Here is a 24,339-nt window from a genome sequence, read left to right on the forward strand (position 1 = left end):
GGCCTCAGAGCAAGTGACCTGTCCCACCTGGGAAGTGTGGCTGGTCAGAAAGCACTGAGGAGGCAAATCCTGAAGTGGCTGCTCACCAGAAATGACTTATTTGCTGGCCCACAACAACCCCCACTTAAGTTACTCTTTGGAAAGCAGTTTGGGATAGAATAATGGCTATTATACGTGACCTTCCAGCTGCTAGCACCTCTGTGAACCCTGAGACCAACAGGAGGGGAAATGCCCAGACTCACATGGGAGGGGTAAAGAGACCTGGGTTCTGGCTGCCTGGGTGGCTGAACTGCTGTTACTGAGGAAAAGCAGATTAGTAGGGATTTGGTGATCTGTTTCACTTCTGAGACTCCTGCTGCAGAGTAGTAGAGCACTGATGAACTATGGTAGGAGTAGCAGACCAAAGTCCAGTTCCATGGAGCCCCTGGGGATGTGTATGTGGGGAGGCAGAGAGGGCCACAACATTAAATAGCAGTCTGAGACGCTGGACTGGAAGGGAGAGAGGCACCAATGACTGTCCTAAAGCTTCCTCTCTAGCATCTTCTCCTTGCACTGGGTCATAGCCATATGTTCTTGGGTTTTGGCATCAGGCAGCTCTCAGTTCGGAAATCCCCCACCGTTCCACCTCAAAATCCACTACTTGTCAGTTGCGTGACCTTGCTGAGTAACCTAATACCGTGATCCTCAGTTTCCTCACCTGTAATGTAAATCAAAATGGATGGAATGTGGGGTGCCTGGGTGGTTTAGTTGGTTGAGTGTCGACTCTTGATTTCAGCTCAGGTCACGATCTCATGTAACATGAGATTAAGCCCTGCACTGGGCTCTGTACTGACAGCTCGGATCTTGCTTGGATTCTCTCTCTCTCTCCTTCTGTGCCCCTCCTCCCCCCCAAAACAAATAAATAAACTTAAAAAAGAAACGTATACTGTTTTAGGGGCACCTGGGTGGCTCAGTTGGTTGAGCATCTGACTTCAGCTCAGATCAGGATCTCACGGTTCATGAGTTTGAGCCCTGCATCTGGCTCTCAGCTGTCAGCCCAGAGTCCGATTCAGATCCTCTGTCCCCTCTCTCTCTGCCCCTCCCCAGCTTGCATGCTGTCTCTCTCAAAAATAAATAAACATTAAAAAAAAAAAAAAAAGAAAAAATGCATACTATTTAAAAACTAAAATGTATGGAATAAGAGAAAGAAAATGATAGCTGTTGTTATATTAAACCAGGTTTTACTGGTGTCTGTGACATGCAAGGATGCAAGGTGTACTCTTACGTTTGACAATACGGTGGATGTAGGGGTTAAGAGTGGGCTTTGCAGTCAGGTGTAACTGGGACAAAATCATATTACTGTCACTTATTAACTGGGACCTTGGGCTAGTCACCTAACATCTCTGAGTCTAGTTTCCTTACCTATAAAGGGAGAATCATAATATAGCATCTCCTTGAAAGCTGCTCTAAGGATTAAATAATGAATGTGAAGAGTTTTGTGCATCCAGAAATATACATCCAGAAATCAGCATCTGTTGCCATCGTATGTTCTGAAGCCTATAGGGAGTGACAAAGTACCTTACACCCACTGTCTTACTTGACCCTGGCCACGACTGGGAAGGAAGGACACATCAGGTGCGTCTGGCAGGAAGGGGGCAGGCATTAACTACCTTTGATGTCCATTGACTTATCTCCAGTCACAAGGGACAGCATCAGGAGTAAACCCAGGTGTTCTGATTCCCCATATGACTTGTGACTTCTGGAAGCTCTGAATCTGATGGTTGACAGAAACTTGAGGATCATCTCTAGGCAAGAAAGGGAGTTCCTTAAAATCAGTGTGAAGAGGTTCATTGGAAAGGGAAGGAAAGGAAGTTAACCGTTTTTGCTTCTTTCACAGGTGCTCTTGACCTTCCACTCCTGTCCAGCGAACCCCCGCAGGCTATAAACAAGAGAGAATGAATAAACCTATATTTGACGTCAGATAGCGCCCAGTTACGGGGCAGATAATTAAATCAGGATGACACGTTCAGATGTGACTGGAAGGGTAGGGGAGAGAGAGTGGGAATTTAAACTGAGACCTGAGACAAGAAAGAAACCAGGCAGCAGGAACCAGTGGTCGGTCCCGAAAGAGAACAAGCTTGGCTGGCAAAGGAGGCCAGGATGGGTGGAGAGCAGAGAGAGAGGGACGGATGCCAGGTAAGAAAGGCGCCGGTCCAGAACATTCAGGACCTCGAAAGCATAGGGAGGAATTTAATTTTATCTATAACGTCAAGAAAAGCCACTGAGGATTTTAAGTGAAGTTGGAATTACGTCTCATATTTATTTTTACATTTTTATTCACATCTTAAAAGGCGTCTCTGGCTAATTGGGACCTTCAGTGGAGAGTAGGTTACACTAATGGTAAAGCCCCTAACTTTCCAGCTGACCTTTCCCCATTTAGGATCTTCATTCCACATCTACAAAGGGAGAGTGGGAGGGGACAGGGTCCCAAGGGATCAGTGATAAAGACCTTCCAGCTCGAAAAGGCAGAACACTTAACCGCTCTAGACAGAAAGCTTCCGGGTCTCTCCGGACACCTTTTCCTTGCTACGCTTTCAGGGTTCAGGTGCAAAACCGCTGATAATTCCTCACAGCCCCCAGCGGAGAAGGAACCTCCCGAAGAACCAGGGACTCGCGGCCCTGCCGGGTAGCCAATCGTGAGGAGGAAAACAGCCAGGGGGCGGCACCCCCGCGGTCCGGGCCGCGTCATTGGCTGGTGGCCGCGTCGCTCGCCCGCGGGGCCACGTGACTGCCACCATCCGGGCCGTCGTACTGGCTGGGTCTTCCGCACCTCTCCACCGGTGCTTCCAGGCCGCTCTCCGCGGTCCCGCCCGGTGGGGCCCCGCCTTCCTCGGGGGCCGGGCGATGGGCGGGGAAGGGGACGGGCCGGTTAAAGGGAGGCCGGCCCGGGACCGGGCTACCTCTGCCGGCGCTGCTGTGTCCCCTCAGCCTCGCCACGGCGCAGGACGTGCCGCGGGGCCTCGTCGCACGGGGAGGCCAGGGACCTAGAGGTGAGAAGAGGGGAGGGGACGCGAGAAGGGGGAACCGGGCGGTGCCGGCCTCCACGCGGTCAGCGGGCCCCTCTTAGGGTCGTTCTGGCCTGTGCCGGAGACGTGGTGGCAGGAAGCCCGGACCAACGGTCGACGTGGGCGTCGTGGCCAGGCCGTTGTAGGTGGGTGTGCGTCAGGGTTGTACCCTCGGTCCGCAGACCCGGAGCAGGGTGAAAGCCCCCGACTCTCGCTGCGGCGATTCCGACCCCACTCCTCGGCCTCAGGGCTACCCACCTTCCACCCCACATCACGCGGATGCCCCGCACCTCGTAGATAGCCGTGCTGCTCTTGTGTTGGAGCCCTCGTCTAGGCGTCTCAAACTCGGAAAACTGGGAGAAAGACCTAGGAGATAGGAGCCGCCGCCACCACCCAGCGTCCCACCCTCGGACAGATGGGGAACCAGGCTTGGACACGGGAGAGGACCTCATTATCTTGGTTTTTAAAACCACACATCTGGTTAAGTACAAATCAGGGACTGTACTTCGAGACTCATAGACTAAGTTGTAATCTTTCACTGGATAGTTGGGAACACTGAAAGGACACAGAGAGGGAGGGCCAGGTCCTCTCCTGAAATTATACAGCATGTCATTTGCAGAGCTGGGACTTGTACCCACCTCTCCCAAACTCATAGAATATAAGGCTGAGTCCCCCTTTTTTTTTTTTTGCACGGATTGGGGACCACCTGAGTTGGGAGCATTCAGGACTTAAACTTTCTGGCACCCATTCTAGTACCTTTTTTTCCGCCCCCCTCCTTTTCTCTAGGGCTCTTTATGTCAAATCTGGAACCAGTGTGATATCCAGTATTGGGTTAAGCAGAAGTTCTTGTTTTTGAAAATCAAGAGAGAAAAGGAAAGCCAAACCTACTGGAAGACAGAAGCCCATTTTTTCCCCCCGTCAAGAATCTCGAAGGACAGACTAGTAACTGTCGTTTATTGAACAAATGCTATGTGCCAGGCACTGTGCTGGGTACTTGTGCTACCTTTACAACAGCCCTGCAAGTTAGATAATGTTATCCCCATTTTACAGGTGAGAAAATGATGCTGAGTAAAAGGAAGTTTTTCACCCGTGCCATACAGTTGTTGAATAGTGTGGCTGGGATCTGAATAGAGATCTGTTCAACTCCAGGACATATCCAATGATTCTCCTAGTAGGGCCCTTACCTCACTGGCTCCGAGTCTCCAGGGATTCAGTCTTGGCTCTCATCCCTGGATTTGCCTGAGAAACCGCACTTGAATATCACTGAACTATAATATGCTGCCTCCCAGGGGTAGATCTAGAGATAACACATTCAGGGCTGGGGAGAGGTCCAGATTGGATTCACAAGGGGTGAGGATTTTGATCATTGACTTCACTTTTAGTGAGCATAGACCCCCGCCAAGCAGATGCTTGCCACACTGAAATTTCATGACATAAACTTCGTTATGGCGCATGGAGGCGGAGAGAGAGAGAGAGGTCACTCCTTTTTCTTTACTACATAGCTGTTCAACTGTCATTTCTCCATTCACTCAACAAATATTTGTTAAGCACTTATTAGGTGCTAGCATGGTTCAAGACCCTGGAGATAACAGCTGTGAACCAAAGAGCAAATTACTGCACTGATGAGAAAGACAATTAACCAAAAGTTAAATAAATAAATAAATAAATAAATAAATAAATAAATAAATAAAAGTATGAGATGGTAAGAAGGGCCATGGAGAAAAATAAAGCAAAGTAAGGGGGGCAGGAGTACAGGGCAGGGATGAGGGAGGGAGGCGTGGTGGCGGCAGTGATGCTGTATTATGTGTTGTGTCTGGGAAGGAACTGCCTAGGGTAGTATTTGAGCGGAAACCTAAAAGAAGCAAGAGGGAAAGCTATGAACACAGCCCCGAGCACCATTCTAGTTAGAGGGCCAGCAAAAGGAGACGGAGGTAGGAACAACCTGCTTGGCCTGTTTGACTCTCCGCTGGGATCTGAATTATTATTCTGGCCAAAGTACAGTTACAGAGATAAATTTTACATTGTTGCTCCTGACAGAAAAAAAGAAAATGAAAACGTTACCAGTGCACATGTGTAATGTGAAAGATAAAATTGATTTCATTCTTAATCCTCTGCCAAACCTGCTTCAATAATGTTGTGCCAACAGCTTCAAGAGTTTTGCCACCTTCACTGATTAAAATTAATAAGACTCAGAACTATGAGTTGAGCACTTGGCCGCAAAATGGCAATTTGAACTAGCCCCGAAGACTTCTTAGCAAGGAAACAAATCTGGGGGGTCAGGTGGTATTTTGGAAAGAGAGGGAACCTTGGAAATTGGAAAACGAGGGTTGAGACTTTGGTCCTACTAGTTGAGGCAGTGACTACAACTTTGGTTTTTCTCATATTGGAGGAGAGGACTCATAATCTGTTCTCGGATCTGTTGAGGAGGCAAGTGGGAGGTGTATATGAAATCTTTTTGAAAGCTGTGACTTACTCTTCAAGGAACTATTATTTGATCGTGGTTTTACATGACGTTATTTTCCTCTTTGGTATTTTAGTTTTTCGTCTTACATTGATTGGGCTTTATACCAGAAACAATACGTCATAGTGGCGTTTGAGGTGGGCCTTAAAGGATTAGGAAAAGGACCAAGATAAATGGAGATAGAAAGGAAAGGCATTCCAGACTGAGTGAACAACATGAGGAAAGGCCCAGAGGAACCAGGGATGCTTAATATTTTCCTAGATTGGTGACTAGAACACCAGAGCATGGAAGGAAGCAAAAGAAAGGCAGGTTCAGCTCGTTCAGAGAGAGAAGCCTGTGCTAAACTTTGTAGACCGTATGCAGGAGGAGGTGGGGTGCCATTGCAGATTTTCGAAGAGTGATCCAAATGGTTTGATCTCTTGTTAATGAATGCTTCTTTTGAAAAAGAGGCAACACAGCATGGTGGTTAAAAAAAAAAACGACGGGTTCAGTTAGGTGTTTAAGGCTGAAGTACGTCTGGGGACAAAACTCCAAAGCAACCAACCGGTGTGGATGGAGAGGTGCAAAAGTGCAGACGTAGCAAAACGTTGACAATTGGTGAATTGTGAAATTGTTTAATAGGTGAACTGTGCTGCACGTATCATTCTTTCAACTTTTCTGAAGGTTTGAGAAGTTTCAAAAGAAGCAGTCGAGAGACAGAGTGCGTGTGAATCACACAGGCTTTGCTTCCCGTCACAGTTCCACTACTTGCCAGCAGTGTGAGTACAGGAAAATGATTCCCAACCGCACAGTCCACACCTGTTACAGCCTAGTTGTAACTGAGATTTTTCCGTGTAAGTGAAGAGAGAGAGTCTTTTGGTAGGTGACTTGTTCACATTAATCTGAGGTGAATGTTAAGACTTCAAGTTTCCCACAAACTTTAGATCTCGGTTATTTTATGGAGTCGCGATTTATTTTCCCTTCTCTGTTTTCTTTTGGATTGTTTCGTATTATTTTCTGTGATTCCATTTTATCTCCTCTGTTGGTTTATTAGCCATAGCTCTGTGATTAATGGAGTTGTATTAGGGTTTATAGTATGCATCCTTAATTTATCACACTCTACCTTCGCCATTATTATACCATTTTGTGTATAAGAGCCTTTTAATACTCTGCTTCCTCTCCTCCTGGTTTTATGTTCAAATATATATTAAACATGTAAAATAGACCACTTTAACCGTTTTCAGTTTGCAGTTCAGTGCATTAGGTACGATTCACTGTGTTGTGCAACTGTCACGACTTTTATTTTTAAAACTTAAGGGGCGCCTGGGTGGCTCAGTCAGTTGAGTGTCCAACTCTTGATTTCGGCTCAAGTCATTTATCTCCCGATTTGTGAGTTCGAGCCCCTTGCCAGGCTCTGCGCTGATGGTGCGGAGCCTGCTCAGGATTCTCTCTCTCTCCCTCTCTCTCTCTCTCTCTCTCTCTCTCTCTGCCTGTGCACTTTCTCTCTCTCTTAAAATAAACTTTAAAAAAAAAAAACAAAAAAACTCGGGACACCTGGGCGGCTCAGTAGGTGTTCTTCAGCTCAGGTCGTGATCTCAAGGTTCCTGAGTTCAAGCCCCGCATTCGACTGCACACCGACAGTGCGGAGCCTGCTTGGGATTCTCTCTCCCTCTCTCTCTGCCCCTCCCCCGCGTGTGCTCTCTTTTTTAAAATAAATGAATAAACTTAAAAAAAAACAACAACAAAACTTGAAACAGAAACTGTAACCATTAAGCGATAACTCCTTCCCTGCAGTCCCTGGTAATTTCTAATCTATTTTCTGTCTTTCTAAATTTGCCTGTTGGGGCGCCTGGGTGGCTCAGTCGGTTGAGCGTCCGACTTCGGCTCAGGTCACGATCTCGCGCGGTCCGTGAGTTCGAGCCCCGCGTCAGGCTCGGGGCTGATGGCCCAGAGCCTGGAGCCTGCTTCTGATTCTGTGTCTCCCTCTCTCTCTCTGCCCCTCCCCCGTTCATGCTCTGTCTCTCTCTGTCTCAAAAATAAATAAACGTTAAAAAAAAAAAAAAAAATTAAATTTGCCTGTTATAGATACTTTATGTAAGTGGGATTATATAGTATTTGTCCTTTTGTGACTGGCTTCATAGTGGTTTCAGAGTTCATCCATGATGTATGTGACGAGTATCAGAACTTCATTTATTTTAAAGGCTAGATAATATTCCATCTTATGGCTGATATCACACTTTGTTTATCCATTCGTCTGTTGGTGCACACTTAGGTTGTTTCCACTTTTTGGCTGTTGTGAGTCAATGCTGTTATGAACAGTAGCATACAAGTATTTGAGTCCCTGGTTTTAATTTTTGGGGTGTATATATCTAGGAATGGAATTGCTGGGTCACATAAGGATTCTCTAACAGAGGAAACTACCAAACTGTTTTTCTCAAAAGATACACCATTTTACATTTCCACCAGCAGGGTACCAATTACCTTTCAGAGAAACAAAAATTAGGTTTTAAAAGTAAATTTAGTTCTTTTTGAAATCTTTTTGTTAAAATAACTTTTTAAAATAAAAACCAACTGGGGAGCCTGGGTGGCTTGGTCAGTTAAGCATCCCACTTCAGCTCAGGTCATGATCTCACGGTTTGTAGGTTTGAGCCCCACATCGGGCTCTGTACTGACAGCTCAGAGCCTGGAGCCTGCTTCAGATTCTGTGTCTCCCTCTCTCTCTGCCCCTCCCCCCCCCCCTTGTGCACATGCTCTTGCTCGCTCTCTCAAAAATAAATAAACATTAAAATAATAATAATAAAAACCAATCCACCCATTAACAAACAACTTATTAGGTGCCTTCTGTGTGCCAGATTTTATGCTAGGTATTGTGAGAATACACAAAAAGTAGAAAACATCTCTTTGAACAATTCTTAATCTAGTTGGGAAGATAAAGCATCTCCCCAACAAATGTTCATTGAATATCTAAACAATGGGAGTTCAGAGAAAACATGAGGTACCATTTATGTGCTAGTATGTTCCTTTATGTGCAATATGTTCCTCCTCTCCCCATTTATTTTTCCAGTTTTGGCTTCTCTCTTGGGCCTGATACCCCCATTTCCAGTTGCTCACTGGACATCCTCATGTGGACATCTGATAGAAATTTCAAACCTGTGAAACCTAAAGTCAAACTTTTTGTTGTCTCCTATCTTTTCGTTTCCTCCTCCGTGTTCCTATACATCATTCTTCCTTGTGCGTGTCGCACCTCACGATCTGTCTTGGATTTGTCCATCTCCTTTAGTGTCTCCGGTCTTGTTCTACCACTGAAATGTCAAGCCTCTCCCATCCCTGCCCTGCCTTGGAGTTTATGCCTTTGTCAGCCATAGCTTACAGGATGAAATCTAGGCTTCTTGGGATCAAATACGAAACCAGTCTTTCACTCTAGTCTTAACCTCCTGCAGCTTCACCCTAGGAATTGGCATTCTAGGTGACTTTTTCCTGGGTCTTGGATTAAACTGTGACCTTTTACTTGCCTGAGTTTCCTTTCCTTTCTTGCTTACAACTTGTTCACATTGGCCCACAGCTCATCCTCCACTCTCAGAATACGCCAAACCTCTGTTAATGGCATGTAGAGTGTTATAGCTTATCTGTTTATAATTGTCTTAGTCCTTTGATTGTTGGTAGAAACTGGGTTTCTTATTCATTTTAGCAAGAACTTACTGATCTATTATGTGCTAAGTATTGTTCTTGTACTGTGGATATGAGAAAGACTATAAATAATAGTATTTTTAATGTATAAATACATTATATAATTTCAAAAGTCCCTGTGAAAGTGCTATGAAGAAATAAAGCCAGGTAAGGATTTAGAGAATGATGGAGTGGAGTATTATTTTATTTGGAATGGCCAAGGAATGTCTCTCTAAGGGGATGATACACTGGCTGAGCCCTGAAGGATGAGAAAAAGCCTGCAAAGATCTGGGAGTGATTATTACAGGCAAAGAGAACTTGAGCAAGTGCAAAGACCTTAGAAAGGGAATCAACTTGGCGTGTTCCAGAACAGCAAGAAGGCCAGTAGGAAATGAGGGTAGAGAGGTAGGCAGGGTTCAGGTATTGTAGGCCATTAGAGTAGCCCAGATAAGATGTGATGGTGGAGGGGAGTGAAAAGTGATTAGGTTCAGGTACTTGGGACAGTAGGGAGCAGGTGGATATCATATTTGAGGTAGCACAGACAGGACTTACTGACGGATGATATATACGATTAGTAGGTTAGAGGAAAGAAAGATTGACCCCTTGGTTTTGGGTCTAGATTCTGAGGCAGTGTGTCTAGCACAGTGGTTAGCTTATGATGCTTAGAAGGGGCGCCTGGGTGGCTCAGTCGGTGAAGTGTCCGACTTCGGCTCAGGTCATGATTTCACGGTTTGTGGGTTCGAGCCCTGTGTCGGGCTCTGTGCTGACAGCTTGGAGCCTGGAGCCTGCTTCGGATTCTGTGTCTCCTTCTCTCTCTGCTTCTCTCTCTCTCTCTCTCTCTCTCTCTCTCTCTCTCTCTCTCTCTCTCAAAAATAAGCATTAAAAACAGTAAAAATTAAAAAGAAAAAGATTGTCCTCTGAAAAGGCACTTCAGTTTCACAAATTACAGAACTGTTATACATGCATTGTTAGTTAAAAGTATGTGCTGTAATTACCAACAGCAGACATTGGTTTGCTTCTATCCAAATCTTCAAAAAGAAGTTGGCTGACTGCTATCAGGCTCATACAGAAAGGATGTAACCTCTCTTCTAGTCCAGTGCTCTAGCCTCTCAGTAATTCACACGGGAATTGTGTCAATGCTGCCTGTCTGCCACCTGGATCACACCGCTTTCTAGGTGTCACAGCTGCATGTGTGCAGCTAAAGAATAAAGTGAAGAAATGTCGTTCCTTTTTGTGTTACTCAAACTACCATTGTACTTTAATGTATGCATAGGTAAATGCACTGTTCAGCGTTTTGTTTTTTTCTTCCCCTGTGATTCCTGCAAGGTAATGTGGAAGGTTCAAGTATTTTCCTCTTGAACCTTTCCTTTTCTCACTCTCGATTATCAATGTTAATAAAGGGAGAAACTGGCCCAGATGATACGGTACACTTGTGTTTTATTGAACTTCATGGAAAGTATAGTTTGTATTCCAGCCTCCTTAAAATGGAAGTCTGGCTGTAGGCTCCATTCCAAGGATAAACACTGTCATGTCTTAATTTCCATGAAGCAATTGATGAATACTATAATTGAAAGCAGTAACTGGCTTAAGGAAGGGAGAGGATTTTTGTGCGAAAAGGGGTATTTGAAAAATATGTTCCAAAGGAGATATTTCCACTTGAAAACAAATATTGCTTTGCATTCTACTTTTCCTGTACTTGAGTTATTTGCTTAGCAAATATTTTAGCTCCTATTTTGGAAAGCATATACCTGGACATGTTGGGGGATACAAAGATGAATTAGACTGGAGCTTGCTCTCAAGGAGCTTACTGTGTGTGAAGGTCACACCTACCATTTAGTGTAAGATAATTTTTAATGTAGTTTTATGTTGCTTTGTGTTTTAAAATCTGTGTGAAAAAGGAAAAAAAATAGTGTTGAGAGTTTTAGGAGGTGAGTAGAATAGATAAAGGAGACTATGCGTGGCTTTTGGATTCAGACTGATGGCTGTGTCAGTTCTACTTCTAGGACTGTTTGTGAATGAATACCTAAGTTTTTGAGAGTTCGAGGTGGAAAAGGGCCACGGCCAAGAGTATAGTAAAAGGAGAGTTGGGTACACATTTGTAGGTATCAGTCCAGGTCATTTGGGGTAGCAGGTAGGTGAAACTGGAATGTGTCGAGCAGCTGAATTCTAAAGTGTTTGGAACTATCTGAGGTTAGAGAAAGCTAATTAGATAGGTGATAGGAATAGTGCCTTGCTCAAAAAGAGCTATACTTAGAGTCCTAAAATATGGATTTTATTAGCTGACTCAGTCACTTACAAGCTAAATAAATCACTGCATTGGACAAGTCCTTTCACTTTTATAATCTATCTATATTTAAAGTGGGTTTCTTATAGATAGCATATAGTTGGGTCTTAATTTTTAATCTAATCTGACACTGGCTACCTTTTCATTGGCACGTTTAGAACATTCACATTTGACGTGATTATTTTTATGTTCGTTTTAAACTCTACATCCTGCCATCTATTTTCAGTGTGTTCCATCTACTTTTGGTCTCCTTTTCCCCCCCTCTTTTTTTGTTTTCTTTTGGGTTGAGAATTTTTTACGATCTCATTTTATCTCCACAATTAACTCACCATTTATGCCTTTCAAAAAATTTAGTGGTTCCTCTTGGGTTTACAAATACATCGTTAATCAGAGCCTACCTTCAAATAATAATGAATCACTTCACATCTAGTTTAAGACTTTACAATTCCGAACAATTACCCATTTTTTTGTGCTATTTTTATACATTTTATTTTGCGTATGCTATAAACAAAATACATTCCTACCGTAGCTTAGATGTTTACCTTTTAGAGCAGTTTAAGATATTTTAAATTAAAACATGGATTTGACTTGATTTTCATTTGTTCCATTCCTTGACTTTATTTCTTTGTTGTGTTTTGTGTAGCCCTAGTTTCTGTCTGGTATATGTATACATGGTAGTGCTGGTCTGCTGGATATTCTTAGTGTTTGAGAAAGTCTTTGTTTCTCCTTCATCTTCTAACAGATATTTTCTCTAGGTATAGAATTCTGGGTTGACAGCTATTTTTCTGTGATAAAGGTATTACGCAGTCACCTTCTGATGTTTCTAATAAGTCCACTGTAATTTTTGTCTTTATTCCTCTGTATGTAATGTGTGTTTTTAATTTGGCCATTTTTAGGCTGTTATCTTTGTTTTCAGCAGCTTGAATATGATATGTGTAGGTGTGGGATTTTGTTTGGTTTTTCTTTCTATATTTGTCGTTTTTGGTATTCTCTGAGATTCTTGGATCTGTACTTTGGTGTCTGTCTTTAATTTGGGAAAATTCTTGGCCATTATGTCTTCAAATATTTCTTCTGTCCATTCTTTGTCCTCTCCTTTTGGGATTCCAAGTACATATGAGTTAGATTGTTTACTATCTTCCATAGCTCTTGGATGTTCTCTTACATTGTTGTTACTGATTTAAAAAAAAAAAAAAAATCTGTTTTTCTCTTTTTTTTTAAATTTGGGTAATTTCTATTGACCTATCCTCAATTTCATGGATTCTTTCTTTGGCTCTGTCGAGTCTGTTGATGATCCTGTCAGAGGCATTCTTCATCTCTATTACTGTTTTTTTCACTTTTAGTATTTCAATTCAATTATTTCTTATAGTTTCTATCACTCTTGTACTTTCTAGTATTAATTTTTATCTTTTTCCTTCCCGGATAGCAGCCATGTAGGGCAAGATTTGGATTTTCTTAGTTTTTTTCTTATGCCTCTTTTGCATATCTTAGGTTTGGAAAAGCCCTTTGACCCAGGAATCACCAAGAGCTGTTCCAAAATAAAAGGACCTAAGAAATGTACTCAAACTAGGTTGACCTGAGTAGGAAGTAAGAAGAGAGTTACAGACCAGTTGCATTGAGGAATGAAGACCTGCTGTGTGTATCCACCAATCTGATTGACTTGCTCAGGGTAAGTTGTGATCTAAATCTGTTCTTTTCTTCTTTTTCTACTTAATGAGACCATCAAGTAACTATTATTTTACTCTTGTTCATTGGGAGGATCAGCTATAGCCCCTTCATCCAAACAAAATTAATGTGGATTACTTTGCAAGGGTGTATTTTTCTGTCAATTCCAAAACAGGAAACTTTCTGAGTCTTCTGTCTAGTATATTTTGTCTCTGTTTGGCCACAGTCATAAAGTGTGTATTCATTTGTTCTTTGATCCATTCAAACATTTTGTAAGCCTACTATCTTGGAATTACTATCCACCTGTTGGTGATTACAATGATGAGCGAGATATCCTTTCCTCCAAGAGCTGGAGAGACTCTTAGTTAACTAACACAAGAGTATTACTAGTACTATAATGAAAGTGAAAAATACTATGGGATATAGAAGTATAGTGATTCACTTGGGCTAGGGGATTGGTCGGTGCTTTGTAGAAAGGGTAGTGTTGTTTAACTGGGTGTAAAAATGATTAGAATCTTGATGGGCAGAGAGGTTGATGGCCATTCTAAGCTAAGCAAACAGCTAACACAAAGACACTGACTTGTGAAGTATCTGGTAAACAGTTTATGGTGTATTCAAAAAGAAAAAAAAAAATACCATCTTCTTTGCTTCAGGGACTTGCAGGTAGCAGCAAAGTTTTGAGAATAGATCCTGTTTTGCAGTATACCTGGGAGTGAAAAACCTGGAAAGAAGATAGTGATAGTAGGAGACAGGCCACCCTGATACCTTTTCTGGAGGAAAAAAGTGCAGGGGGAGCCAGGCAGAGATGGGGAAGAATCCTTGATGGTTTTTACTTTGGGGAAGCCCTATACCCAATCAATTATTTGCTCTGACTTGGCTATTTTTGGTCTATATTTTGTGTTTGTTTTTGTTTTCCCTGATCAAGACATATGAGGCTCAACTAACTAAAGAAAATGAATATAAGACACCTACCCCCGAACTGAACTCGTCTTCACTCTCATGGATGACAAGTAGGACTGTTAAAATGTGTGAGCACTGAGAATTACTTAACCAGTTAATCCCGGTTTTTTCTTTGGGGTAGGAGGCTGAAGCATCTATCTCCAGAAATGTCTTTGGAAAGTAAAGAGCAACATGATCTGTCACTCACTGACTTATCTGAAGGAAATGACCACGGTCCTCTGTGTAACATCCCTCCGGAGCCTGCAAATGAATCAAGTACCGACTTCAAGCAGTTTGAAGCCAATGATCAATGCACACCTTATCGTAGGATCCATATGGAGCCTCAAGAGAAATCAAATACTAACTTCAAGAAATTTGTCATTAAAAAATTGCGGAGGACTTGCCAGTGCAGTCCAACCAAAGCCAAAAATGTGATTTTTGGTTTCCTTCCTGTTTTGCGATGGCTCCCAAAGTATGATCTGAAGAAAAACATTTTAGGGGATGTGATGTCTGGCTTGATTGTGGGCATCTTATTAGTACCCCAATCCATCGCTTATTCCCTCTTGGCTGGCCAAGAACCTATCTATGGTCTGTACACCTCTTTTTTTGCCAGCATCATTTATTTCCTATTGGGTACCTCCCGTCACATCTCTGTGGGCATTTTTGGAATATTGTGCCTTATGATTGGTGAGGTAGTTGACCGAGAACTACACAAAGCCGGCTATGACACTGCCCATACTGCTCCTTCTTTAGGGATGGTTTCAAATGGGAGCACATTATTAAACCAGACATCAGACTGGATATGTGACAGAAGTTGCTATGCAATTGCAGTTGGCAGCACTGTGACCTTTATGGCTGGAGTTTATCAGGTAAGAAACAATGGAACGGGTGGTTGCTTCTACCAAAAGAATTCACCATACATGAAATCTCAGATCTGTAAGGGATCTCAGAGATCATAGTAGTTAAAGCTGTCATTTACTGAATGCTTAGGATATGTGAGGGATAGATCCAAAATTCAGACCATAGTTTGACTCCACATGGAAGATAAGGCTGCTTCTCTTTCTTCAACCTTAGGCTGCCTCTGAACCAGTGAATTTCAGTCAGCCAGATTGTAATTATTTGGTTGCAAAATGTAGACCAGAAAGGGACCTCAGATCACCTAGTACAACTCCTTAATTTTACATGTTGAGAAACACTGGGTTTTCTTGAGATTGTGTGTGGTTCCTTATTGGCAGAGTGAGCACTAGCAAGCAGGAGGAGGGTAACAGGATGAGGGTTGGCAGAGGGAGGAGTGCAGGAGATTTCAAACTATAGATGCCCCCCCCCCCCCCCGCCACCAACCCCACTTTAGAATCGTTGCTCTAGTAAGTGACTCTCACTAAAGACAGCACTTTCCGTGGACTGCTAGGGAACAAGTTGAGAACCACTATTTCATATGATTAGCCAGAAGAAAGGATTACAAATTAAATTCTCCTTGGGTCTCCCATAGAATCCGCAAACCTACCATTGTCATCACACCCCTGTCTTTTAGCATCTGGGAGTCGATGCCAGCATTAAACCTCTTCTCCATTATAGGCATCTGGTTCCAATATGGGAAAGGGAAGAGTAGCTCACTTAGTTTGGTGCCTGGGAAAGAGGAAGAGAAGGGGCTGCTGTGCAGAGTGGTGCTCTTCAGGGTCCAGTTTTGCTTTTTTGTTATTATGTCTCACCAAGAATGAGGAAGGGCTCAGGGAAATTCTGAGGAATTATTGGGAAGAGGAAAAAAATAAAGAAGTAAAAATGTATCTTTGACGATGCAGAATTAATATGGGAAGCAGTTTGGCATAAGCACACACACACTGAATGAGAATAGTTTCTCAGCGTGAGGTTAAAGACTGTTCTATAATTTAAATGTGATTCTATTTTGATGTGAATCAAAATTTTTTTATTAATTAAAACTTTACTTTTATGGTAACGATTTATAATTTAATGGAAATACATGCCCTTGTCATTAGAAGAATTTTTCCAATTTGAGTTTTTGGAATTTGTAATTTTTTGTGGAAATTGTTTTCTTGAGGTCTGAACTTTATTCACATTTCAGAAACATTGTACAAGAAGGTAGGAATCCTAAGTTCTTGTCTTATCCAGGCTGAGGAACAGTGGGACTTTGGACCAGTTGCTTAACCCTCTGAGTGTCAGTAAAATGAACCCTCTCTTTGTAAAATGAGAGGGTTGATGTATGATTGTGTTTTTTTCTACCTCTGACATTTTGTGATGCTCTGATGTATGTCTCCATGCAAGGCAATGCCAGGATATTAGAGGATTTAGAAGCTCTTTTCCATTTATATTTAACACTTGTATATCCTTCCTTCCAGGTAGCGATGGGCTTCTTTCAAGTGGGCTTTGTTTCTGTCTACCTCTCAGATGCCTTGCTGAGTGGATTTGTCACTGGTGCCTCCTTCACTATTCTTACATCTCAGGCCAAGTATCTCCTTGGGCTCAGCCTTCCTCGGAGTAATGGTGTGGGCTCGCTCATCACTACTTGGATACATATCTTCAGAAACATCCATAGGACCAATATCTGTGATCTCATCACCAGCCTTTTGTGCCTTTTGGTTCTTTTGCCAACCAAAGAACTCAATGAGCACTTCAAGTCCAAGCTTAAGGCACCAATTCCTACCGAACTCATTGTCGTCGTGGCAGCCACATTAGCTTCTCATTTTGGGAAACTCCACGAGAAATACAATAGCAGTATTGCTGGACATATTCCCACAGGGTTTATGCCACCCAAAGCACCGGACTGGAACTTAATTCCCAGTTTGGCTGTAGACGCAATAGCTATTTCTATCATTGGTTTTGCTATCACTGTATCACTTTCTGAGATGTTTGCCAAGAAACATGGCTACACAGTCAGAGCTAATCAGGAAATGTATGCCATTGGCTTTTGCAATATCATCCCTTCCTTCTTCCACTGCTTTACTACTAGCGCGGCTCTTGCGAAGACTTTGGTTAAAGAATCAACAGGCTGCCAAACTCAGCTTTCTGCTGTGGTGACAGCTTTGGTTCTTTTGTTGGTCCTCCTGGTAATTGCTCCTTTATTCTATTCTCTTCAGAAAAGTGTCCTTGGTGTGATCACTATTGTAAATCTCCGGGGAGCCCTACGTAAATTTAAGGATCTACCCAAAATGTGGAAGGTTAGCAGAATGGATACAGTTATCTGGTTTGTCACTATGCTGTCCTCTGCACTGATAAGTACTGAAATAGGCCTGCTTATTGGGGTTTGTTTTTCTATGTTTTGTGTCATTCTCCGCACACAGAAGCCAAAGATTTCATTGCTTGGCTGGGTGGAAGAGTCCGAAATCTTTGAATCCATGTCTGCTTATAAGAATCTTCAGACAAAGCCAGGCGTCAAGATATTCCGTTTTGTAGCCCCTCTCTACTACATAAACAAAGAATGTTTTAAATCTGCTTTATACAAAAAAACTCTCAACCCAGTCTTAGTAAAGGCAGCTCAGAAGAAGGCTGCCAAGACAAAGATCACAAAGGAGACAGTGATTTTCAGTGGAATCCAGGATGAAGTTTCACTGCAACTTTCCCATGATCCTTTGGATCTCCATACCATAGTAATCGACTGCAGTGCAATACAGTTTTTAGATACAGCAGGGATCCACACCCTGAAAGAAGTTCGTAGAGATTATGAAGCCATTGGCATCCAGGTTCTGCTGGCTCAGTGCAATCCCTCTGTGAGGGATTCCCTGGCCTGCGGAGAGTATTGCAAAAAGGAAGAAGAAAACCTTCTCTTTTATAGTGTGTATGAAGCGATGGCTTTTGCAGAAGAATATCAGAATCAGAAAGCAGTATGTATTCCCAATGGTCTAAGTCCTTCCAGTGATTGAGAAAGTAGATGGAAAGAATACTTATGTCTAGCCAGTGGGTTGGGTTTGAAGTGTGTAACACTTTCCAGTTCCACAGCAGAAAATGTTGCACACTTGAAATTTTAACCTGATGATTAGGTATTATTCCTTTGAAGCTGATGGCCTTTGTAGATATCTACACATATGCAGCAGAGTAGAGCTTATAGTCAACCAGAATCAAAAAGAAGAAAATACCATGGTTTCAAGCTTTCTTGCAGATATGAGGTATTCTTGGAATTAAATGTCTATTGAATTGAACTGTAAAGTGACCCCCAAACTTAATTACCATCGTGTGTTTTAGAAGATTCGCATTTGGATTCTTCCTTCTCCAGGAAGTAAAGCTGTCGTTGACATTCTGAGAAGTGCTGGAGCCTGCTTGATATGGCTCTTTGGAGAGGGAGTAGAAAGGAGGCAGGGAAACAGTGTTGTGCCTGCTCTTATACCAGCAGGTCGGGAGACTTCTGGAGCACCAGGTTCGTTCTTACTTGTGTTTCTCCATTCCCAGTCTTTACTCCCTAGACAGCAGTAAGATCTCTGGCTTTTAATACGAGAGCGCCATTCCTTGCCTTAAGGCAAGGAACCACGGGCACTATCTTATTAGGAGCTGGATGGCTGGGCAGGCTTGTGAAATCCTACCAGCCAGCCTCATATTACTTACAGCATTCTCTGTAATACACTTGATGTTTTTATTCATGCCTTTTTGTTTAGGGTAAGTGGATAAGCAAAGGGCTCTTGCTCATAATCAGCCAAAATAATAGGAATCTGCCCTGTCTTTTCTGTGACCTCAATCAATCCCTGTTTCTGAGTATTTCTCTACCATTGAGCTCTGGTGTAGCTTTCATTCATCCATTGTTTCCCATGGAATCTGTCTTACACTGTTGTGGATTACCAGCAACTAGCTTGCCAGGTAGAAGGCAGAATGCCGACTCCACAAGTCTAGAAGGCATTTTTAATGAGCTTGAGGCAAACTGTTGGATGGATTGCAAAAAGGAATGATTGACAGTTTCCCTTAGGAATTTGTATACTTAGCAGTGAATTTTTTTCCCCTTCCCTTGGCATTTTAGTGAGGGTCCACTGCGGATTGACAGTCTTTCTCAAGTAGGAGGTACTGTTCATCTTTACTCTGCAAGAATATTTTATTGTAACCAATGGAAAAGAATGCATGGAAGTGATAGCGTGCTTCCAGAAGAACATCAATAATTAATTGGTGGATGTTTTAGTGAAAACAAAGCTAATGCTCACTGTCAGGCACCCTATTGATGTCCAGTAAATATGGATGACAGTGACAGCTTTTAACTCTTTGGGCCACCTAAAGCTGTTATGCAAGAGGATTTAGAAACATCCCAGATTCTGTGGGTGTATTATTTATGACAGCTGGCCACAGGTTGTGGCTCCAGGAATAGTTCCTTTTGAAAAGCAAGAATGTCTGGCATTGAAAGCTTATTGTCCTGTATGTGGACCTTGATAGACAAGAAAAAATACGGGTTTTCCAAAGTTAGGACGAGGAGACTAATTTAGAGGATGTTAAAACATTTAGCTACAGTATTTAAAGCAAGAAAAATAATTGCAAAAACACAAATCATTTTTTAACCTGCACTACATTCTAAACAATTTAAATGTGAGACCCAAACCCTATGGGTAGGGCATCTATTAGAGTGGGACACTTTAAAACATATTTAGCTTTCTTTTGGGCTCCATAAATTTCAAGTATTGCTTTTCTATTGGTGGAGCTCTGTCCATCTATTTGCATGGAAAATGCCTTTCAGTTGTTAAAACAAAGCAGTTTCTCAGTAAAAAGTTGGATTTCTGTCTTTGAGGTGATTGATTTCATGATTAAATATAATAGTACTAAATTTTGACATCCTTTTAGAACTTAAGTCTAGAATTTCAGAAATGTTAACTACCGTTTGTATTCGTGGGGTTTTTTGGTTTGCTTTCAGCCAATATTTGCCCTTCCTACCCAGTTTTAGGGATAGAAATAGTAAAATTCCAGTGTCTTGGTTGGTTATTTGTTTTTAATCCCTGTTCTCCCTCCCTCAAGGCAGGTTTGAATCCCGACCATTATAGATGTCTAATGTCATGTGAGAGAGTAAATAAGTACATGTTCAAGACGACCCTGTCTGTAATTTAGCAAACACTAGCACAGCAAAGAAAAGTGTCCACGGAATTTGGAGAATCCCTTAGGAATAACAGGGTCTGATTTTTACCTGGCATTTCTGTCCACATGTGGATATAAACAATTAATGGAGCTGTATGCAATTAGCAAATTCTCGAATTGTGTTCTGGTTTGTTCCTCTCCTACCCAAACAAACAAACAAACAAAGAGATTCTGCTTTTGGTAACTACTTACAAAAACACTTAAGATTTCACTAGAATTTATAGCTCCATCCTCTGCTTTGGTTGAGGCCCACCTATACTTACACATTGTTGATTGCTAGTGTTTAAAAAAAATCAAATCCGAAACCAAAATCTAGTTCACCAACAAAACTATTGTTTTCATTTTCTTTCTTGCTCAAGGGCTTAGACCTTGAGTTCAATAACTGATACTTTACATACTTTATTGATACAAAAATATCTTGCATACCTTAAACTTTAGAGTCTAAATGAAGTGTTTTCTCATTGCTTATTGACAAATGTATAAAATTCTAAATATCTTAAAATGGTCATGTAATTGAAATGTAATGTGTACATTCTTGATAGTAAAAACTGGAAGGGGGGAGTATGCTAAAAACAGAAAGAGTAAGGATAACTGTCAAGAGGAGTGAAGGGAATACACCATCGAAAAAAGACGATCTCTGACCAAATGGGGGAGAAAGGAGAGGGACTCAGTTGAATGGAGTCCAATCCCTGGTTGGTCCTGACCTTGGGAGATCAGGATTAGGAGCCACACCTTAGTTTTGACAGCAAGGTCGGAACTGGGTTCTGTTACGAGAAAGGGAGGGTAGATTCACCAAAGCAGAAAGAGCTGAGGAGCATGTGGTACCCTAGGGCTGGGGCAAAGGCCCAGTGGACCTGCTCCGGAGCACTAGACTGAGTGACTATAGCCTCTGATGGTGGTAGAAGTGACAGATGTCTAGTTGACAAGTTTTGTTTAATAGGACCAAAGGAAAACAAATTTTGATAGTCTGACTTAGCTTTTAAACAGTAGTAGTCATTGAAGCCAAAATTTGTTGGTAAATTTACAGTATGGTACATGGTAATCTTTAAACATGTATCAAGAAGTTAGATGAGTTCATTAGACTAGTCTAATGCTAATGAAAATGTTTTAACCAGAACAATAATTCTCTGTAAGGGGATTTTTCTTAGCAGTTGGTCACTGAAGAGTGCATTGTCTGGCTTTTAGCCCTGATCTTAATATGAAACTGAGAAAAACCATGAATTTCTTGGGAACTTAAATTAGTCCAGAAGTTGCAGTGATAAATTTGAGCTTTGTGATGCTTGTTATTGTTCTTAAGGATTGTTTTCCTTTGTGTATTGCTACAGATGAGCTATAGGGTTTTGTTTTGTTTTTTTCAGCAATGTAGATAATATCTCAGTACTTACTGAGGATCCGTGCTGGAGTCTAGGGTCCTGCACCAAGTACTAGAACTATGGTACTAAATCTCGCAGATGGGCTATAATGGTCACCCTCCTAGGATAACACCCAGGACACTTGGAGGGGTTTATGGAGGGGCTAAGCTGAGCCTGGACTGAGGTCTGAGCAGAAGACCGGCAACTGAGGTAAACAAGGAGGCATGAACACTCCTGGTCTATTCAGGGAATGATTCCAGTGACATGGTAAAAATCCCATGAATAGGATTTAGACTTCGTTTAGTTTTTCTGTTCTTTGATGTTTTTCATTTTTTGCATCTGTTTTCTTTCTCTATTTTAGTGATGCCTTAATTTGAAGCTGGGTTTAAAACACTGCAAAGAAGAGGAAATCAGATCTAGAAAGCTTTTAGCCTTTGAACTAATTTGGCTTTTTTTTCCTTTTGTACTAAGATTTTATTAGATAATCATGATTGGAATCATCAGGTGCTAATAACAAGAATGAAAATTATAATGGAACAGGCCCAAATAATAAGCCTACTGGTTTGTTATCACAGCCTATGATTAAAGTAAAACACTGTTGAAATATTGTAAGTTAAAGGTACATTTTAGTTTTTAAAAAACAAACATTAGTAACTTTAGGGATGGAGAATTTAGATGTGGGAGTAGGAGAAGATTTATTTTTATAAGGTAATTTTTATCCTGACAAGGACTATTTTTTAAAAGTGTTTTGCACCTAAAATTTTTAAGTGAACATAGTCAATACAGTGGGAAAGTTAAATAAGCAATATACTAAATAGTGAATTTTTTTGATATGAATTTTATTTTTCTCTTAATGACACAAGATAAGGAGATCCTGAATTATGAAAACTAGAATAATGAAGGACACCAAATGCGTTCATTGGAGGTACAATGTTTGCAAGTCTGCACTGGAGCATTGTACCTTTTTTGGACTTGAATTATAGCTCTTAAAAAGGCCAAATACTTACAATGTAATTAATATAATCTAATCCAATATAAACAAAATACCAATGGCAAAATTTCTAACTGAAGGTTTTTTAGTTGGCAAATAGACAAGCAGACTTAGCCAGAAAGGATTTTTAACTGCAGCTTTAATGGACTTATTTTACGGGGCACGTGGGTAGCTCAGTCAGTTAAGCTCTGACTTTTGATTTCGGCTCAGGTCATGATCTCATGGTTTGTGTGATCGAGCCCTGCATTGGGCTCTGCACTGACAGCACAGAGCCTGCTTGGGATTCTCTCTCTCTCTCCCTCTCTCTCTGCCCCTCCCCCCACTCACAATCTTTCTCTCTCTCAAATAAACTTAGAAAAAAATTTTTTACATTAACTTATTTTAGGGACGTTCACACCCCCTTTTCCCCATCTCCCATCCTCCCGTCCCTCACCCCTAAAATAATAAGATGCTAGGAATCAAAAAGCTCTTGCCTTTTCCATTCAAATCAGTTGGGGAATTAGTATTTGAATTCTGATGCTACCATGATTTCTCAAAAATTAGTGGGAACAAATCAATCTATATACAACGCTACCTTTTTTTGTCTCCTTTGCAATGTTATATACAAATCAAGACAATATCAGGGTGACAGGTGAATGAACGTAAATTCTCAGTTTTGTCTATTCCCTAAAAAAGTATACTGCCCTTTTTTTCCCCAATTGTTCAAGGCTAATGACTTTTGGGAACATGTTTTATACCACATATATCTGTTTTTAATTAAAGCAAGTGCCTTGATGCCATTCTATATAAATCATGCTTAACCCTCTATGGGATGAGAATGAGTTGATGGATTGCAGTCTATTGCAGGAGGGGGGGGGGTAGTTGGTTAATAGCAGATGTTTTTCTTCTGGAAGGATATGTTCATGTTGTTTATTATGTAAGATCCTGTACGTGTTGAGATCTAGAGGTGTCATTTCATTCTTCTAATAAATTGTTAATGCTAATAAAATATTACTCTGTGTCTAAATTATTTAACTGCTTCACTAAGAAATACATTTAGGTCACCAGTGATCTTTAAAATACCATCTCTTTACATTTGGAGAGGGATCCATCCGGTCATTAATTTTTCCCAACTATGACAAGAGGATCTGTCCTTACAGAAAGCCATAATGCATAAAGAAACCCAGTTCTTTTGTCTTTGCTTTGTGATCCTGAGTGAGTACATTAACCCTTTGGGGACTCAATTTTTTCATCAGTGAAGAGGGCAGGAGCACTAGATTGCTTGAGGAACCTTCTTCCAGTTCTCATGTTGCCTGACGACTACTACTCTGTACCATGTTGGAATCCAAAAATCCCAAACTGGCTAATGTCTCGCTAGTCCTAACTCTGAATTTCAGTAAGTGAATTTTGCGCCACATTTTCCCCGTCAGTAAGTGGAAGCTAACACCTTATACACAGAATGAAGGAGTTGGACTGAATGGTCGTCTAAGGGCCCTTCCAGTCTTGCTGTCCTGTGTACTCACCCTGTCTGCACGCAGCACCTGGCATGCAGAGCCTTGTGAAGTGCCTCACACACTCTGTAGCATCTCTGCAGGTGCCTTGGAGGGCTCTCCTTCCCCATCTGTCCTTTCAGTGCTCATGTTCTTGGTCTCTTCTCTCCTCATTTAGCATCATTGCTCGTTTTTAATTTTCAGATCTGATTGAGACCGATGAAAGTATGACTCTTGGAGAAATACCACATGTGCATGTAAAAATATCCACATTATTAAAAAGGTTGGTTCACAGACCCCACGTCATGACCATTTTGCATTATAAACTCCAGATGACTACATCCACGTCTATGGCTTCCGTTGCTTTATTATCTGCATGCTGGTGGCAGCCAAACACGATTTCCAGCCTTTCTAGATAGAACACCAGTCAGCCTGTCTATA

At 41.7% G+C, this 24,339-nt stretch overlaps 1 protein-coding gene across 3 annotated transcripts in view; it reads left to right on the forward strand.

The window, feature by feature from the left end:
* The first annotated feature begins 2,769 nt into the window (after positions 1-2,769).
* The window catches only part of SLC26A2 (solute carrier family 26 member 2), a 31,746-nt gene continuing 10,176 nt past the window's right edge, over positions 2,770-24,339 (forward strand). Inside the window, exons 1-4 of one of the 3 annotated variants that reach the window (XM_060634680.3) lie at positions 2,770-3,029; positions 12,923-13,100; positions 14,178-14,904; positions 16,390-23,419. In XM_060634680.3, coding sequence (XP_060490663.1) covers positions 14,203-14,904; positions 16,390-17,910 — 2,223 coding nt within the window. In that variant the 5' untranslated portion in view covers positions 2,770-3,029; positions 12,923-13,100; positions 14,178-14,202 and the 3' untranslated portion in view covers positions 17,911-23,419. The other 2 variants (XM_060634681.3, XM_078445794.2) reach the window with 2 other exon arrangements.

This window comes from Panthera onca, chromosome A1, assembly GCF_046562875.1.
Source record: "Panthera onca isolate mPanOnc1 chromosome A1, mPanOnc1 haplotype 2, whole genome shotgun sequence".
NCBI lineage: Eukaryota > Metazoa > Chordata > Mammalia > Carnivora > Felidae > Panthera > Panthera onca.